The 20,013-nt window shown below is 29.3% G+C and overlaps 2 protein-coding genes and 1 long non-coding RNA gene across 5 annotated transcripts; 2 read left to right on the forward strand and 1 right to left on the reverse strand.

The window, feature by feature from the left end:
- The first annotated feature begins 92 nt into the window (after positions 1-92).
- LOC127746791 (uncharacterized) lies at positions 93-3,307 on the forward strand. 2 transcript variants are annotated; one of them, XR_008008563.1, is made up of 3 exons: positions 93-256; positions 495-708; positions 2,975-3,307. It is a non-coding gene; the product is annotated as an uncharacterized LOC127746791 (long non-coding RNA). The 2 variants fall into 2 exon arrangements; XR_008008564.1 differs by lacking the exon at positions 2,975-3,307 and adding an exon at positions 1,808-2,140.
- A 2,341-nt stretch (positions 3,308-5,648) lies between these two features.
- On the forward strand, positions 5,649-7,052 carry LOC107485773 (uncharacterized). Its single transcript, XM_021140937.2, has 3 exons — positions 5,649-5,895; positions 5,974-6,761; positions 7,016-7,052. The coding sequence occupies exons 1-2, from the start codon at positions 5,770-5,772 to the stop codon at positions 6,742-6,744; spliced, it is 897 nt and encodes a 298-aa protein (XP_020996596.1). The 5' UTR covers positions 5,649-5,769; the 3' UTR covers positions 6,745-6,761; positions 7,016-7,052.
- Positions 7,053-15,010: 7,958 nt separating this feature from the next.
- On the reverse strand, positions 15,011-18,762 carry LOC107485771 (wax ester synthase/diacylglycerol acyltransferase 4-like). 2 transcript variants are annotated; one of them, XM_052260206.1, is made up of 5 exons: positions 18,179-18,762; positions 17,958-18,073; positions 16,712-17,065; positions 16,218-16,355; positions 15,011-15,315 (listed from the first exon to the last, which is right to left on the reverse strand). In XM_052260206.1, exons 1-5 carry the CDS (start codon positions 18,435-18,437, stop codon positions 15,172-15,174), a joined length of 1,011 nt encoding a protein of 336 aa, XP_052116166.1. In that variant the 5' UTR covers positions 18,438-18,762; the 3' UTR covers positions 15,011-15,171. The 2 variants fall into 2 exon arrangements, with proteins under 2 accessions (XP_052116166.1, XP_015961786.2); XM_016106300.3 differs by having other exon boundaries at positions 17,958-18,762.
- Positions 18,763-20,013: the final 1,251 nt, after the last annotated feature.

Genomic DNA, 20,013 nt, shown 5'->3' on the forward strand with positions numbered 1-20,013 from the left:
GCCCAAAGCTGCGAAGAAAACTGGGATGAAAATGCCAAAATGGATAAAATTACATATATGCCCTTTCATTAGTAGCAGAACAAAATCCCTAATTCACTCTTTTGAAAAGAAAAACACGTCTCTTCTTCTTCCCTGTTTTCCCGTCTTCTTCAACAGCGACGCCAGAGCTTCCTAACTCCGTCGGCATCGCTGCATGAGCTTCATCATCGTAGTGACAGCTCCACCGCATCTTCATCCCTGCATCCTCATGCCAAAGGTGCGTTTTTTTTCTGTTGTAGTGGTAGTTTTTCCCAAAAAATGAAATGCAAAAATCATCACAGTACATATTTTGAATTCTTCTTTTGGTTTTCAACTGAGATATTGTTCTGATTCTATGTTCTATGTATGATTCTTATGTTTGTAGTGGAAAATTAATCCATGCTTTTTTTCGTTATTTTCAATTGGGTCTTTCATCCTAATTCAAAAATCCAACCACATTCTTTGGTTTTCAACAGGATTGTTCTGTTCTTTAACTGCTCTCTCTTCTCTCCTCTTCTCCAAGGGGCAATTTTCTCCGAAGCTTCAGAGGAAAAAAACAGAAGAACCATCATAAAAGAAACACAGAGTGTACCTTAAAAACAAAGCAGAAGGAGTCTTTTGCTGGCATTGAAACAGTTTATTTCAGAAACAACCACACGCACACCAAGTGTTTGTTGGTTTGATACAAAGGTTATTATTTAACTCTTCAAACATCACTGCTCCCCCTTCCCCTTTTTGGTTCTTTTTCATTTGTTTGGTCCACAAAGAAATAATTTTTAACGCATAAGAATTTGATAAAAAATATTAATTTAAAATATTAATTAATATTAGTTAAAAATAGTAACCGTGTAATATTTTTCATGTTTTGTTCAATATTATAATTCATATTAGTGTTCTAGTAATAACAGAGTAATAGATTAATATAATAAGCATATCACAAAATAAAGATCATAAGGTCTTCCTTTTTATTTATGATTTTTGATAATATTATACAATCAACTTATCAAAGTAACTAAGTCCAATGTTAGAGGAGGCTCTTATCCAATTCAGTTTTATGCTCTGATTGTCACAAGAACTACATCATTATAATTTATTATTGGATAAATACACAAGGTCTTTTAAATCTGATGGAGTGGTCCAAATATGAAAGAAAAGGATTCACTAGTGATTATGAACTCTATGTACATTATGATTAATAATGCTATGAAAAGTGGGTGTGTGAAAAATAAGTAGAAAATGCCAAAAGTTTTACCTCTTGAGTGTTGCTGTACATTTAAATAATTTAAAATGAATCTTAATTAACTTAGTTTAATGAAAGATTGGTGGTGGAAAATTTATGATAAATGGATGATATTTTACATGGTAGATATTAAAGTGGTGATAAGATAAAATTTACTTCTTCTAATTTATTTGTAGTGGTAAAAAGCTAATCATGTATTGGTCAAAAAGTAATTGCTAGATTCTTATACCTGAGAGTGCAACTAAATCAGTAGTGTTGAGTCTTTGAACAGCAAAGAGTGCTTGAAGTTGATCCAAGGTCATTAAAGGACTTGGAAGGTTTTGTGCTAAGGTTATTTTTGCTTTTAAACTATCTCCTTATGATGATCAACTCCTTATGATGATCAACTCCTTTTGTAGTACTAGCAATTTAATACTATAATATACACTTAGATATAATAACAAGGCCACTGAAAAGAACTTGAATTGGTAAAAAGAAATCCCTATTAGCAATTTAATACTATAGTATACTTGTTTCTAACTTAAGGTTACTCACTCAATAAACAAACAGTATTTAACAAGAGGGACAAGTTAGTATGGTGCAGCCATCAAATTAAAGGCAGGGGCCTACTTGAGTAAGGACATCTATGAGCTTTTGATGGCCTTTGAATTGGTCTCGTTTCCCAGCTGCTATATAGTATACATGTTTCTATTTGCTCTCAATTGCTCATAGATAAAATATGTTTCCTCCTTAAAAAGTTTAAGAAATTTTAATTGGATACGTTATATTTAATTTTGTTAAATTTGAATCTATATGTATGTCATAATAATTACCGTTGATAAGTTCTAATTATATTCTTATTGTAGAAAAGCATAGCTTAATTTTTGTGTTATATACTGATATTAGTATACTATAATTATTAATAAACAAAATTTTAAGGAGCTGGGAGTTTCAAATTTAAATTTTAATGTTCATAGAATATGTACACATGTTGCTCAGTTATGACAATGATTTATACATGTTTGATTTCTTAACTTTCTTTTTTATTTGTTACCTTTTTTTATATTGATTTGATTTCTTAATTATATCCTTTTTTATTTCCTTTTTTATCTTCTCAAGAAAGCATCGTTGTGCAACGCATTTTCAACTATTTTTTTATATAATATACAAAATGCTGCGTTGGTTAAATTAGTTTTTGGCCAGTTAGATTATTAAGTGCTTTTAATAGCCAAGTCCATTGAATTTTGGTGCTAATCTAATGCATTGAGTAATATATCATGTGATTTACAGTTTTCGTTTATCATTTATGACAGTGAGCTTTGGAATCGAGTTTGGCATTTACAAGTTTGCGATAAGTACCTCATAACAAGGTATTTCTATACTGTGTAACGTGACACCATAATTTTATATAAAGCTTTAGTTTTATTCTTTTGTTTCACAACAAATGAATTGCTAAAACGTGACCACATATGTTACTTTCTTAAGGTCATTAAAGGACTTGGAAGGTTTTGTGCTAAGGTTATATTTGCTTTTAAACTATCTCCTTATGATGATCAACTCCTTATGATGATCAACTCCTTTTGTAGTACTAGCAATTTAATACTATAATATACACTTAGATATAATAACAAGGCCACTGAAAAGAACTTGAATTGGTAAAAAGAAATCCCTATTAGCAATTTAATACTATAGTATACTTGTTTCTAACTTAAGGTTACTCACTCAATAAACAAACAGTATTTAACAAGAGGGACAAGTTAGTATGGTGCAGCCATCAAATTAAAGGCAGGGGCCTACTTGAGTAAGGACATCTATGAGCTTTTGATGGCCTTTGAATTGGTCTCGTTTCCCAGCTGCTATATAGTATACATGTTTCTATTTGCTCTCAATTGCTCATAGATAAAGTATGTTTCCTCCTTAAAAAGTTTAAGAAATTTTAATTGGATACTTTATATTTAATTTTGTTAAATTTCAATCTATATGTATGTCATAATAATTACCGTTGATAAGTTCTAATTATATTCTTATTGTAGAAAAGCATAGCTTAATTTTTGTGTTATATACTGATATTAGTATACTATAATTATTAATAAACAAAATTTTAAGGAGCTGGGAGTTTCAAATTTAAATTTTAATGTTCATAGAATATGTACACATGTTGCTCAGTTATGACAATGATTTATACATGTTTGATTTCTTAACTTTCTTTTTTATTTGTTACCTTTTTTTATATTGATTTGATTTCTTAATTATATCCTTTTTTATTTCCTTTTTTATCTTCTCAAGAAAGCATCGTTGTGCAACGCATTTTCAACTATTTTTTTATATAATATACAAAATGCTGCGTTGGTTAAATTAGTTTTTGGCCATTTAGATTATTAAGTGCTTTTAGTAGCCAAGTCCATTGAATTTTGGTGCTAATCTAATGCATTGAGTAATATATCATGTGATTTACAGTTTTCGTTTATCATTTATGACAGTGAGCTTTGGAATCGAGTTTGGCATTTACAAGTTTGCGATAAGTACCTCATAACAAGGTATTTCTATACTGTGTAACGTGACACCATAATTTTATATAAAGCTTTAGTTTTATTCTTTTGTTTCACAACAAATGAATTGCTAAAACGTGACCACATATGTTACTTTTTAGTTACGTTTATATTTGATATGTTTACTTTAAACATTATATTTTCATAGATGGATGACAAAAATATCGAGGATGCGAATGTAGAAGACATAACGAACGTCATACCTGACTTAGGATTTCAAGTAGATCAAGTCACTTCTACTGACCTGTATCATCCTGAACCAATACAAATCTTAACTCGTGTCAGGGAAGAGTTAGAAAAGAGACAACATATTTGTGTCACATCTCTTTCATGTGTTACGGTGCATACTTTGTATTCTTTAGAATTTTTATCACAATATAGGACTAGGCAAATCAGTTACGAAAACTTGGAAAGAGAAAATAGGCGCACACAGTTAATGACACAGTTACTGACGTCTGAAAAATGCCGCGATGTCATACGTATGGGCCCTGAAGTGTTTAGGCAGTTATGTCAAAAGTTAAGAGGAACTGGTAGAGTAAATGATTCAATTCGTTCTACCGTTGAAGAGCAAGTCGCTAAATTCCTACATATTATAGGGCATAATGTGAAAACTAGAACCATGTCTTTCTTCTTCCACCGCTCAGGGGAGACAATTAGTCGTCACTTTCACAATGTCCTACATGCTATTCTGTCGTTAGAGGGAGAGTTCTTCAAGCAACCATCTGGTGAAGATGTTCCTTATGAAATACGTAATAATAGTCGATTCTATCAGTTTTTTAAGGTACTAACTATATTAATTTTGTTAGTGTCATTTATGAAATTGTGTATGAAATAATTACAAAACTGTTATGTGAATATGTCAATATACTTTTGAAACAAGGACTGCATTGGAGCCATAGATGGAACTCATAGTCGTGTGAAGGTATCAAGGGTGGAAGCCCCTCGTTTTCGGGGAAGAAAAGATCATCCAACACAAAATATTCTAGCTGCCTGTGGGTTTGATATGAAATTCACGTATGTCTTGGCTGGTTGGGAAGGAACTGCCTCTGACTCTAGAATTTTGAAAGATGCTTTAAGTAGAGAACATCCACTTCGAATACCCGAAGGTTTGTGATAGTGTTATTTATGATTTCGTCTATATAAAGTTAAATTCATAGTCACAGTATACAATACTTTAATTTGTGTATGTAACTGGTGTAGGAAAATATTATCTAGGCGATGCTGGATTTATGCTAAAGCCTGGGATACTGACACCATATAGAGGTGTTCGGTATCACTTGAAAGAGTATTCAGTGCGTGAGCCACAAAATCCCAAAGAATTATTCAACCACCGACATTCTTCATTAACAAATGTAATCGAAAGATGTTTCGGAGTTCTAAAGAAAAGATTCCCAATTATAGCCGGCGACACAGAACCTTATTATTCATTTGAAATTATGCGAGACATTTTTTTGGCATGTTGCATACTGCATAACTATTTAATGGGCGTCGATGTTGATCAGTCTATAATTGATGCGGTTGATCGAGAATTGCTACAAGAACAAAGCATAGATAGATCACAGTCAAATCAACCACGTGATGAGGAATATAGGCATGCATCGTTGTTAAGAGATAACATTGCATTCGAAATGTGGAATGTGTATCAATCATTATAGGTGATTATGTTTCTTGTATGTGAATATGTATATATATGAATGTATAGTTTCCACTCAGAATTGTTTGATTGGATTTTTTTATGGGATTGTTACTGGTTACATAATGCCGAATAAAGGAAATAAAACAGCAGAAGCCAACCAACCTTCGAAAGACAATTTAAGATGGTCTGATGATATGGATGAAGTTTTGCTAAATGCATTAGCAGAGGAAGCATCGAAAGGTAATAGGCACGATGGCTCGTGGACAACTGAAGCATATGCCAATGTTGTGAAGACTTTGAGTATAGTAATAGGCCCTCACATAACAAAAAATCACATAAAGAATAGAATGAAGACATTGAAAGATCATTTTGCTGAGGCATATGACTTATTTCATCACTTAAGTGGATTTGCATGGAATCCTGTAACTAGAAAGTTTGAAGCTGAAGAGGAGGTGTGGCAAGACTTCATTAAGGTATCTTAAACTTTGCTTTTGTTACTTATATAATTGATGAAGTTAGTCACCAAATAATTTCAACACTTGTTTATGTAGGAGAAACCACAAGCAGAAAAATGGAAAAAAATGCAAATTAAGCATTATGATACTTTGAAGGAGTTGTTCGGAGCTGATAGAGCTACTGGTAAAGGAGCTGCTACGTCACGAGAAAGGATTCAAGAAATTGCTAGAGATCACATTGATTTGAATGACTCATTTGAAAACGTTGGATTTTCTGACATAGATGTTAATATGGGACATGATACCCCAACGTTTCCTGCTAATTTAGATTCACCAAGTGGTCCTCATAGTCAACCAAATCAATTAGGTGGGACTTCAGCGTCAAGAGGAACAAAGCGTAAATCTCCTATGAATGATTTTTTGGAGGCACAATATGAAAAACTTGCTTTGGGAATTACTACCATGGCCGATGCTGTCAAAGAGGGTACTTATCTGTCTAGCAAGCTACATGACGTAGCTCAGAGGCAGGTTGAATCAGCTGAGAGACAAGCTTCTGTGGCTGAGAGGCAAGTTTCGGTTGCCGAAAAACAAGTCTCGTTAATTGAAAGACAAGTTGCAATTGCTGAAAAAGGGTTGGCTATTATGCAACAAAGTAGGCCTCGCCTTTATAGCGAATCAGATGTATGGGATATGTTGTCTGAATTGGGTCTGATAGGTTCAGCTCGGATGCAGTGTTATCAGTTTTTATGTGAAAATGAGCAGAAAAAGCGCCAAATCTTTGGGATCCCACCTGAAATGCGATTGGATGCTCTTTTTCATTTCATGACAGCTGCTGGTGTTCGCTTAGGAGATATGGTACTTTCATAAAACATTAACCATTACAGGTATAACTTATATACGCACTTAATTTCTGATTAGTTTGAGGCTATTGCTTTCATTAATTGATTATATGTTTCTGAGTGTCATATACTATGGGTATATCTTCATGTATGTATGTTAACCATGGTTGAAAATCACTTTATGTTTATATACTTTGAGATTGATTGGTTGTTTAAATAGAAAGACAACGATATAATAGATTATCATGATCAACTCTGATCTCTGAATTAAGTTGTCTTTGTTGTATATGCTCGTGCAGGAATCATAACTTGAAAATGTTTGGGAACAAGAAGGTCACAGCTTAGTACAAGTAAAATTCGATCATGTGTTAATATTTTTGACTCGGAGAAACTTTATTTTTTTTGAAGTAGATGGGTACAGATGGCTCCAACTATGTAGATTTTATTTTTTGGAAGTAGGCGATGTCGCTGACCATGAAGAATTACCCTTTTGAAAAGTGTTGTTTGGTGATAAAATAGTACTCTCTAGGAGTTCTCTTGGTTATTACTTTTTTGGCGTTTTGTTATATGTTTATAAAAATTGTATATGATTTTTGGCCGCACATACTTGGAAAGAAATGCTACCAACTTTTGAGAATATTTTATTTTGTAATTACAATTTAGTGAATTTTTTTTTAAATATGCTTAAGGAGATTAATGACGTAAAGTATGAGTAGTTTTTATTATTTTTTTACAAGATTATGTATTTATATATTTTTAAAAAGAATAATATATGTTTGTATTTATGACATTAAAGTATAATAGAAAATAATAAATTCATCAAAATAAATTCAAAAAATTATTATTTTTAATGAAAAAAACACGTTAAAATTATGAAATATAATTTAGATAATTTTTTTATTAGAGAAATAATTTAAATACATTGGTATATTATAATTTATATATAATATAAAGAAGGGTATTTATGTAATTTCACTTGTTTATGATTTTCTCTTTTCCTACTTTTCCTTTCATCCAAATAAAAGAAAAATTTCCTCCCATTTTCTTTCCATCTATTTTCTCTTCATCCAAACAACATAAAAAAAATTAATTTTTCCTTTCATTTTCTTTCCTTCTATTTTCTTTCCTCCCATTTTCTTTCCTCTCATTTTCCATCATCCATCCAAACAAAGTGTTTCATCCCAGTTTTCTTCACAGCTTTGGCCGGAAAAAATTGAGCTGGGCCCTACATACGCTTTTTTGTTTTCCAAGCAATTTCCCTGCTGATCCAAACAGAGGAAAATTAAATTTTCCACCCATTTTCTTTCCCTTTGTTTTCTTTCCTCCTAAATTCTCTTAAAACAAACACTGTGTTAAAGAATAGAATAAAAACCACCTTAAAATTATTTTTTTATTATTTGAAGAACATACGGAAGAAGTTTTACATCTATCACTGCTCCAATGTTGGATGAACTAATAATGCACTTGCTCTACATCGAACTCTATTAATTTCCAATAGATAACAGAGTCTCAAAGTAGTGATGAACAGATCTAGGCACTCTATCTAATTTACAAAGAACCCTCAAACCATAATTTTTTAGGCTATAAGACATTATTTTACCATCTTGGAACAACACAAGCATGGAATCCTCCTCCTCTTCTTCTTGGCGAAGAACAAAACTTAACACACAAAATGGATTACTTGAAAGATTCCAGCGCAAGGCCGATTCCCCATCATGTATGCGATTAAGATTGACACGGTATCTGGCAACCCATGAAGAGTAATCTTCCTCTAATTCCCAAATATCAAACTCCAAACTATCAGATAGAATCAAGTGCAGCCTCCCTTTACATTCTCCTAAATACTTAACACCCAAGAGCTCTGAATTTGAGTCAACACATGCAGGGACTGCAGGCAATTTATCAAAGCAAAGCCGATTGACGTCGAAATAAACGGAATTGTCATCATCTAAACGAAACCAATGAACAGCACCATTGCAATAAACTCCCTCTGGGACACGTAAATCATTAGGAAGATTGCAAACAACACTACTCCAACAAGACGTCTCTGAGGAATACAAACGAATCCCAATTCGGGGTTTGAGTTGATTGAGACAACTATAATAATGTCCAAACGGAGCTTCCATTTCACCAAATAAAATAACTTTGTAAGAAAGAGGTTGTTTTAGAGGTTCGAAAACAAGATAAGCCTTCAAGTCTAAAGGGTCAAATATGTAGATATCATCATCGTATGGGGAATCTACATCGCCAAGGGGGTAATCTAGATAAACGCAGTGGTCATTGCTGATGGCTGGGTTGCATATGCGAAAGTGGGATTCTAGTCGTAACTTAAAAGACTCAAAAGTTGTTAAACCAGAATGGGGTGTGGGTGTAACATTACATAGTAACAGACCATTACAAGAGTGTATAATAGTAGAAGACATGAGTTTGCGTCGATCAAGATCAAGGTGGAAGAAGATTTTGTTGGCGTTGTTATTATTCGTGTGGAAGGGAACAATAGAAGCTCTTTTGGCCTTCGTGTCTCCGAAATTCTGAACCAACAGAGCAGTGGGTGGAGGTTTGTTATTGTACTTGGAATATAAACGACAAGTGTGTGAATAACGGAATTTGGGGTTGGAGATGATTGACAACCATTTCTTGCACACGCATTTGCATTGAATCGCTTGTTTCACTGGCAATCGGAGAAGGATCTCCGTTAAGAGATCCATGTCTCGTATCACAGTGTCCCATGGACTCTCCATTGTTACCAAACCAACAGAGAAGTTGCGTGGTGTTGTAGGCTACGGTTTCTCTGCTTCATATCTTATGACTTATATAGACCTTGTTTGGGTAAGCTTTTAAGAAAAGATCTTTGTTTGAGTTATCTTTTTTTAAAAGATCTTATGAAAAAGTAAAAATAATTTTATGTTTTTGGATATCTCATACAAAAAAGATCTTTTTATCGGGTCTGTCTTTAATAAGCTCAACTCTTTTGAGCTTTTTGAAAATGCACAATAACTAATTTATAATTTAGTTGTCAAATTTTATATGGGGAGAATTTTAAAATATCAAAAGATTTGAATCTTTTGATGTAATTTTTAATAAATTTAAATAAATCTTTATCTTTATCTTTATCTTTATCTTTATCTTTATAGTATACAAATGGGGAGCTCATATACAAATGGGGAGCTCATATGCTGACGTGGCGCTCATACGTTTAGTCTGGGAGTTCATTTGCTTAGGTGTCGTCACTAGAAATTTTTAGAATTATATTTATTAATTATAAATTATTATTTGCTTAGGTTGTTATTTTCAAATTTTAAGTTTGGGTTGTTTTACTTAGGTTGTTATTTTTTAAATTTTAAATTATTTTATTTGTTTGGGTTATTTTACTTAGGTTTTTATTTTTTAAATTTCAAATTATTTTATTTAAGTTGTTATTTCTTAAATTTTAGATTGTTGTTCTTAGATTATTATTTTTTAATTTTAAGTTATGAATCAACTATAAAAGTATAAGTCATGAGAGATATAAAGTACCACGATTTAAAGTACATCAATCTCTTTCTTTACATATATCCAAAATCTCACTACTTATTCCAATGGCTGGAATTCACAAAATTACAGACATCAGTCCTACAATCGACAATTTGTGTGTACGTATAGAGTGATACGGCTATGGACACTACCAAGTTACGGAAATTCTCCATTGTCATACGGAAATTACCAGGCGTACTGATGTGCACAGAATCGTCAAGTATCCCACAATATGGATTTAAGTTTGTGAGTTTTGACACTCTGGATGCTCTTGGGTATGATTGCACGTATGTATTTAGTTAGTAAGTTTGTTATTTTAGAAAAGTATAATTTATTTATAAATTTATTTGGGAGTAAGAGAACTCTTGAAAAGAATGACAAATCTACCAAGTACATTATTATTGAATTAAAGATTGATGATGGATAATTATATATTTATTTTTATAAATATAAAATTTTTTATAATCTCATCTTTTTAAATTATTATTTTAATTTATTTTATTATAAATATTTTTATTAATATTATTAATAAGTAACAAATGTATCTTAACTAACATTAAGCTTCGTTATAATTTTTTGGATTCAAAGGCATCGTTTTTAAACGTCTACGTATTTAAATTTTTTGAAAAAATCGCTTCGGATTAATTTTGAAAAAAAAGTATTCAAATTTAAAAAAAATTAATAAAAAGCATTCTTTTCGTGGTTTGTTTCTTACAAATTTAAAATAATTAATTATTTGATGTTATTTTATTGGTAATTACTTTTTGAGTTATAATTATTTTTGTTTATTTTGTTATAAAAAAATATATTTAACATTAAACATTCTATTTGATATAGAAAAATAATAGAGTGTGCACTTTTTGGCAACTATGCACATGAATTAAATGCTTTTTTGGAATCCGGCAATAAGAATGGAGCTGTTGTCGTCTTTCAATTTATTAGAGTGAAGTTATATAACGGTAATATTTATCCATAATTTATTAACAATATATTTTTATATGTGAGTTTTTACTTATTTTTTATGTGAATTTTTACTCATTTTGTATTAAATTAAATTTTTCAGAAAATATTATTTTATAAAATTTTATGTATGGCACAAAGATGTTCTTCAATCTTAAAGATGTAAATGTCATCTAATTTAAAAATAGGTGAGTATATTTTTTTAAAAAAATTCTTTAGTTTCATAATATGTGTGTTATCTAACATAGTTTTTTTTTTATTTATTTATCTAACTTTGTAAGATTTGAAGAACCTAAAGGTAACATCGGTAGAATTCCAAATGAGGCTGCATTCTTAAAATTTTAGCAAGGACTTCACAGTTCAGAATAAGCATCTATGGGAAAGTAGTTGATGTCATCCATGATACTTTGCATATCAAACACACACACGTCCCAGATAAATAACACTAAGAAAATGTGCACAAAAAAATTAATTTAAAAGAATAAGTAGAATTTTTACATTAGTACAACAGAAATTATTGAAAAAACTTTTAGATTGTCAAAATAATAACCATCTTAATAAATTAGCAAAATTGTAGAACCAAAAATCATATATTTACCTCTTGGACAATAACACATTAATAACCACCTAAAAAAAAGACTTCTAGTGTTACTGGAGCAACTCCAGTCATAATAGGTTAGAGTTTAAGCTTTGCTAAAATCAAATTTCAAACTCAAAAAGTTTCAAATTCTATAGTCGCTTATTGAAGTGAACCAAAATACAAAAAATATTTAATAAATTTTTTGGATTTCATGTCATTTATCATATTTATTCAGATTTTGATACAAAAACAACTCAAGATTGATTTTGATCCCACAATTAATTTGTTTATATTAAATGTTAAAGTGGTGACAAAAAAAATCTTTATGGACAAATAAAGCGTTAAAGTTTGTAATACATTTATTAAATTAAAATTAAGTTTTAGTACTTGTAAATTTAACAACTACCTTTAATACACTTTTTTAGCTAAACTCTTAAAATATTTTTAAACCAAAAGAAAAAAGTTTCTACAGAAATTGAATCTTAAAAAAAATCATGCTTTAGACAATTGCCAAAATTTTGTTTAACAAAAAAAGGAATTACATAATTATACTTAAAATAATCATCTTGTCATAATTTAAAGTGTGACAACTAATTTGGCATCAGCAGAATCACCTTGCTTCTTAATCTGTAAAACATGTGATGCTGGATTTCCTCCTGAGAGCACACTACCAGCAGCCATTATCCCCAAAGCAATGACTCCATGCAGCACATACTCCATTCCCTATAGAGAGAACACATGATCTTGAAAATTCACAGATTCATGGTGGCGTTTTTTTGCTGAAAGTTTGTTTAACATAAACACAACATAAATATAAGAGGATATTTCCTTAATATAAGAGAAAACTGACCTGCGGATATTCCTGAGGAAAGAAATAACAGCCTGTGGAATAAGCATTTTCTCTTCTCTATTTTCAGCATAATAATCCAAGTAGTTTCGTTGAAGTTCTATAACAGGCCTAAGAATTGTCTAAACCAAATGTAACTGCAGCTTCAAAAAAATACGACAGAGTGAAGCTTAGAAATGATTCCACAATGGCACGAAAAACCCCAACTAAAGCAAGGTACTTTACTAAGAAATAAATATAAACATATAAATGAAACACAGTATCACACTCAAGTGCATTTGCAGTACTCATACTGCACCAATGACACCCATCTAAAAGTAATCATGGGAAAAGAAAAATAAACTCAAAACAAAACAAAAAAACAAAAAAAAAAATATTGTCCCCAACCATAAAGTGATGATATATTGTCTCCATAAGAAGGAATTATATTAGAAGACTAATTTTGATTTTACTAACAAAGGACAAAAGAAATCAAAATACCAATAATATCACACTATCACAAAATTAATGTAATCTAATACTATATGCATTTAGATTTGGAATTCAATCTTGAATTGAGACAATGCATAAAGCACAAGTCAAGAGGGGGCAAAAAAGATTATTTTCTTTTAAAAAAAATAAGTAAAAAAGAACATCTTCCCAAAATATATATAGCATAGAAAAAACCAAAATTACCTGCATAAATTTTAGGAAGAAAATCTTATAATTAAATTATGCACACTATGCACTAAGTTTCCACATAGTGATGGCTGCCTATAGAAGCATCGAAGCTGCAAAAAAGAAAATGAAAGAGCTTAATTATTTTTCTTTTTCTTTTTTTTTTTCACTCAGTCCAGTTAAAACATCACTAATGAACATAGATTTTCATGCCATTTTGCATATACACAAAAATGGTAACACTGAAACACTAAATCACATCTCTTACAATCACACAACAGACAATTAACACCAAAAAAAAAAGAAATTAAAACAAATAATAACTTTGAGCAATTAGAATTGGTTCCTGGAAATAAACAATGTCGACTATCTACTAAGAAAAAAATAAAGCAAATCTTCTACGGCCGCCAATATAATTATGGATGAAATGACATGAAAAAAGTGGTGGAATTATTAGAACAATAGAACACGCCACTCTTTGTATCCTTTGTTACCAAATAAGATTGAACAATGAATTACAGATGGTCAAGTATTAATTAATTTACGAAACGTTTAATGTCAGAAATTAAAAGTTAGACCAAAGATTGGTCTTGATGTCCAATAGTCTCATCTATTATTTATGAATTGTTAAAGAAAAGGAAAAACATCAAATTCAAATGACAAATGTCAATTTAAAGAGTGTTAATGCCACCATAAAATGCTTTCAGGAAGGCAAAGAAATCAATTTAAAGAGCGCCGGCAGCTGAGTTTAGATGATGAGAAGAGTCAGAAGATGAGAAAACCAAGAGGGAAGAGTCGAAGAGGTTCTGTGACTTCAAATTAGGGTTTTTCCAATTTTAAATCCTAATTCGGATCCGGATATTTATATTGGTTAAATAATTTGGATTAAAAAATCAAACTATAAAATTGATATAATTTGGTTTGAATTTTTTTTGTTTAAAATTAATTTTTTTTAAATTGTTTGATTTGGAGGCTAAGATCATCTTGATTTTTGTCATCTTAAATTACACTAACCTGTTCTGCGATTAAATAATATCATGCTTACACCAGACGTTTTATAACTTAAATGAAGAAATGTTAGTGTAATTTAACATTTTTATTATGAATTGACAAGTGTAGTATCACTTGATTTATGTCATAATTCTTCTTGAAAGATTACAGAAGGGCTCACAGTTGAGGGTATATTGGAGACATGGATCAAATTGAAGCCTATTGTGATGGAAGAATGGGATGAGAATAGAGATGAACTGATAGATCTTTTTAGAAAGGTCAGAGATGATTGGTTGCAGAATGATTTCTCTGGTTGGATGGGAGCAAACAGGTAGTTCAATTAAGGGAATGTCTTAAATGTGCCGAGTTAAACTTAGTATTCAATTCACTAAGATGATCTAACAGTATAGATTTAATAGAAGTTATCTGTTAGTACTGTCCAGAATTATGTTAAGATCTTAAGGTATGATGCATGTATATTCGTATTATTCGATACACCAAACAAAAACAACTGAGATTTGATTTTCGGATTTTAAAAAAAAAGTTTGCGTGATTGTGTTTTTGACTTTTGAACTCTTGTTTATTGGTGATTGTGTTTTATACCTATAGATTCTATCTTGGTACTGCTGATGCACTAAGATTTGCAAGCTCAAAAAAGAAAACTAATGATAAATGCTAGCTACAACAAGCTGAAAAAATGAAACGAACTGAAAATCAATTACCTAGTAAAATAACCTTGTGGTCCAAACCTAGGTATCCTTTTTATTCTTTCCTTAAAGTACTTTGACACATAGAAAATCTCTTTGTGAATAATCATATATATAGCATCACACACACAGACACATGTGTGTGTGATTAATTGATTATTGAGTCTCTCTAATTAAGGCTTGGTGCTTCTTATAGGAATACTACACATTTTCTGCTTCATGAAGTATTTCCTCAAAGGCTTTGTTGAGGTTCCAAACAAGTTTTCGCTCATCTATGAACCCTTCTTCTGTTGCAAGTGTCACTCTTAACATCCCCATATAGCTCAAAATTGTCACTACAAGACTCTGCAAAAATAATAACATTTTTCAGGGCATGCATATATAAGATTATTTTATTTGTTATCTTGATACAATTTATTTATAAAATGGGTTGGATAAGGTTTTCCTTTGTTACAATGATGCATTATTATATTATTTTATAAGTTATATAATTAGCTAAAATAATAAATTATAAAAAAATTTTAAATGCTCCTAAAATATCGATATTATTCTAATAATTTTAATTATTGATTTTAATTAATATATATTATATATTTTTTTTATAATTGAGATTAATGACTAAAAAGAGTAAAAATATTAAGGGCTTGTTTGGGTGAGTTTATAAGAAAATATTTTTTTCGAGTTATCTTTTTTTAAAAGATCTTATGAAAAAATAAAAGTAATTTTATGTTTGGATATCTCATACAAAAATATCTTTTTATCTATCAATTATATTTGGGTATAACGATATAAAAGTACTTTTTTATTTATTTATTACATAAAAAATATCTTTTTTTTAAAAGAAAAAGATCTTTTAAAAAAAAATAAATTACAGCTTCTTAAAAAAGATGTTTTTTTTTTATTTTTCTAGTACTTTTACTTTTACAAATAAAAATTTACCAAACACACTAAAAAATAAAAAAAAATATTTTTACATTGAAAATTTTTTTCTTTTAATCAAAATAATAATGCCCAAACAAATACTAAAAGATCGATATTTTAGAAATACCTGAAAATTTTCTTAATCGATATGTGAACCGACATGTCTCTTTTTAAATCAAACAGTATTATATGACATATTTAGATATTATTATTTAACTTAAGGAGAGATCACTATATAAATTTACTATTTTGTCAATTTTCATATAATTAATTAAGATTTCATTGTTATTTGATAGAGAGGAAGAAAGTTAGTATATATAAGTTACCTGAGGCAAACCACAGAGTGTAAAGAAGAGATCCTTTATGGGATGATTAGCCAAAGCCATTTGCTCCATTGGTCCAACCATGTTGGAAATCAATAAGCTTGAATTTCTTAGTGTCCTATGTATATTTTTAGACACTTCCTGTAACATTATATTATCACGACAAATTAATTAAAATGATGGAGCAACATGGTCATTAATTTGGTTAGGTAGGTCATTTCATAAATCTATTATTGAACTAGCTAGTATATATATAAATATAAAATCCATTAGAAAAAATAAGAACATTTATTTTATTGCATGTGATTCAATCTAAATGTGTGATAGATAATAACTTAAAAGTAATGTTACATAATTATTTCTTTTCAGTTAATATTAATAATTTTTTTAATTATTATATTTATCTTAAATTATAAATTCTAAATTATAAATTCTATCTTTTTTTTCAAAAAATAAAAAAATTTTACAATTTAAAAAATTAATTGACTAAAAATTACCTCTGAGCCTTTTAACTTATGTTCCATCCGAAGAAGCTTTTCGGTTAGAATAGTAGCAAAAGAATTCTTCTTCCTCTTGATAGAATTGTGTGCTTTCTTAACAAATTGGAGTGGGTTTGAAATTGGATAGTCTTGTAATGTTGGCACTGAAACATGCATATAAGAAATATGGTTTCCCCAAACACCCTTTGCATTAGTCTTTAGCATATCTTGCACTGTGTGATAATCTTTAACATTCCTTGTGTTCACTATTGCCATTGCTGTTGATTTCATTTTTCCTGATTTATAATCCATATCTTGCATGTATAATCGAATCCCGTAGAAGATTATTCCAGTAATCACATCATTTATAGTCTGCAATAATAATAATATTATGTCAAACAAAAAAATCAATTAAATTCTTTATAATCATTATAAATACAAAAATAATTTTCAAACCGCCGCCTTTAACTATGTTGAATTAGCTAGTATTTTTATGTTGATCATATATATATATATATATTAGTGTGTTTGTCAAATTTTAGTAAAAGTAAAAGTACTAAAAAAAATATTTTTTTTGATAAATTATAATTTACATTTTTTTTAATTTTCACATAATAAATAAATAAAAAAGTACTTTTATTTTATTTTATCCAAACATAATTGATAAATAAAAATATCTTTTTACATGAAATATCTAAACATAAAATCACTTTTACTTTTATAAAAGATCTTTTAAAGAAATATCATAAAAAAATAAAAAATAACGCCTAAATAAACTTATAATATTCTACTAAAAAATAACTTTTTATAAACTAACATTTCAATTCTAGCCAACTTTTTTTAAAATTATATTTTCATCCTTATAGTTATGATCTTCCTTCTCGTTAGTTCTTATCTCTAAATCCTAAATTTTATATTCTAAATTTTAGATATTAAATTTTAAATAATTTAAATTTAAATTTTAAATCTTCTAAAACAATAAAAGTTAAAAAAAAAATTAACACTAGAAAAATTGTCCCATAAAATATTTGTTTCCTATATATTAATTTTCTAAAATAAATCATCCATGCATGCATTAATTAATAACCACCTAATATGTTGCATTCCCATCTATCTACCCAAACATTAGATTACTATATATGTTAGAGGGGAAGCTAATAATAAACCCTATATAGATCTCATAAAAAGAAAAAAAAATCTGAATATTTAAGAAAAACAAAATAAATAATTAGGAAAAGGAATTAACATAATTAACCATCCTTACCACTCCAAGTTTAGATTTAATCTCTTTGATATGATGAATGGAAAATGAGATATGTGATATGGTAATTGGTAGAAACTCCACTCCTTCAACATTAGACCTTATTGGTGTCTCATCATCTTCCAAAAAAGTGCTTTTCATCACACTCCATCCAAAATCAACAATGGAATTGAAAGTGATAGAGAAAAGCTTAGGCAATATCTTAAGTAAGAACAATTTGTTACTATTATTAGACGATGATGATGACTTTGATGGAAATAATAATGGGAGTGAAGGATCATCATGTCTTTGAAGGGAAGAAAGAAGGAGGCCCATGATAGTGTAACCATCTCCAATTGCATGGTGGAATTTGAAGATTAGGGTTCCGGCAGCATTTTTTGTTGGGTATTTGATTATATGAGCTTCCCATAATGGCTTGTTTTTTGGAAACTTCTCCATTGCTATGCCTGATAAATACTCACCATATTGCTTCTCCATTGACATGGCATCACTAAACTTTGGCTCAATTACATGTTCCTCAAATTTTACCTCAACTTTTTTCCATCTCTTCACTCCTTTTTCGTCAACAACCTATGTGTACTCAAACAAGGTTAGATAAATTTTGTTTGTACAATGAATGATAGAATATTCTAAAATTATTATTTTTTCTTAAAAATAAACAATCAATAAAGATCTAATTATAAATTTTTATCTAGTATAAAGATTTAATTATAGATTTTTAAATTATAAGAATCTAATAAAAAAATTAGTGAAATTATAAAAATTAATAGTAATTAAATTAACTTTTTTAAAAATTAATTTTGAAAGATGGTTATAAATCCATAAAAAAATACACTAGTGTTAGGGCCAGCAGAATTTATAATGTTTAGCCATCATTAATATTTTCAATGGTGTAAGATTAATCATTTTTCTTTTGATGGTTAAGTACTGACCAGATTTTAACAAAAGTGATGGCCCTAAACTTTCTCAAAAAATTATTGTGAGATGACAAGCATAAGATATGAACATATTATATGATCAATAAAATTTATCATTTTTTATTAACAAAAATATTTTTATACTAAATTTTAAATTTTGATAATACAAAAATAAAATATTAACACAAAATATTAACTAATATTAATAAAAAAATAGCCCCTATATAACATTTGTCATATATATATATCAACTTGAAATTATGCTCATCAATAATTGTACGAAACTTTGAGTTGTGTGTATGTATATTTGAGTGTAAGAGAGAGCTGACCATTATGGAGGTGAAGCGAGGAATGGATTGAAAAGCATCTCTAACAAGAGACACAATTGGCAAATTATGAATTGGAACTTGAAATTCTAAGACACCAATAATGCATAAACTCAGAAAATCGCTCTCCAAAAATTGTCCCGTTGGACTCACTGGCTCTCTCAAATCCTCCATATAATAATATTCTTACTACTTTCTTCTTCTCATGACTTTCTTCAGAAGAGTAGTCTATATATACTATTAATGAGATTTTCTTTTAATCAATTTAAAAAAAATACTATTATATTTTATTTATGCTCTCTAGCTAACTATCTCTTTATTATCCTCCACACCTATATATCCCTGTGAATTGAATAATTGCAACAGTAACAGACTAGTTGGTGCGTCGGCTTATTATATTAGGAACAGAAAAATACTGGAGGAGAATTATTTATTATTTTTTTATTCTGTAATTAATTAATAATATTTAAAAATATAAATTAAAAATATGTTATTAAATTATTAAATTAATAAAATTAAATTAATAATTAAAAATATTAACTAAAAATAATAAATTATATTTGTTTTAGAAATTTTTTTTACCAATATTTAAAATTACTATTAAAATATTTTAGTTGAATCTGAAATTTATTTAGTGATCATTTATGAGCACGTGAATATTCACAGATACCTCAGAGGAAGCAGGTTATGCTCCATAATCCATATACTTGCATGCAAAATTGAATACGTGGTTTTATTATATTATTATTCGTCCCAGAAGTGACCAGATTATTTACTTTTTATGAATTCAACAATGGGACTCCATTATTTCTAACG

This window comes from Arachis duranensis, chromosome 4 (assembly GCF_000817695.3).
Source record: "Arachis duranensis cultivar V14167 chromosome 4, aradu.V14167.gnm2.J7QH, whole genome shotgun sequence".
Classification (NCBI taxonomy): Eukaryota; Viridiplantae; Streptophyta; class Magnoliopsida; order Fabales; family Fabaceae; genus Arachis; species Arachis duranensis.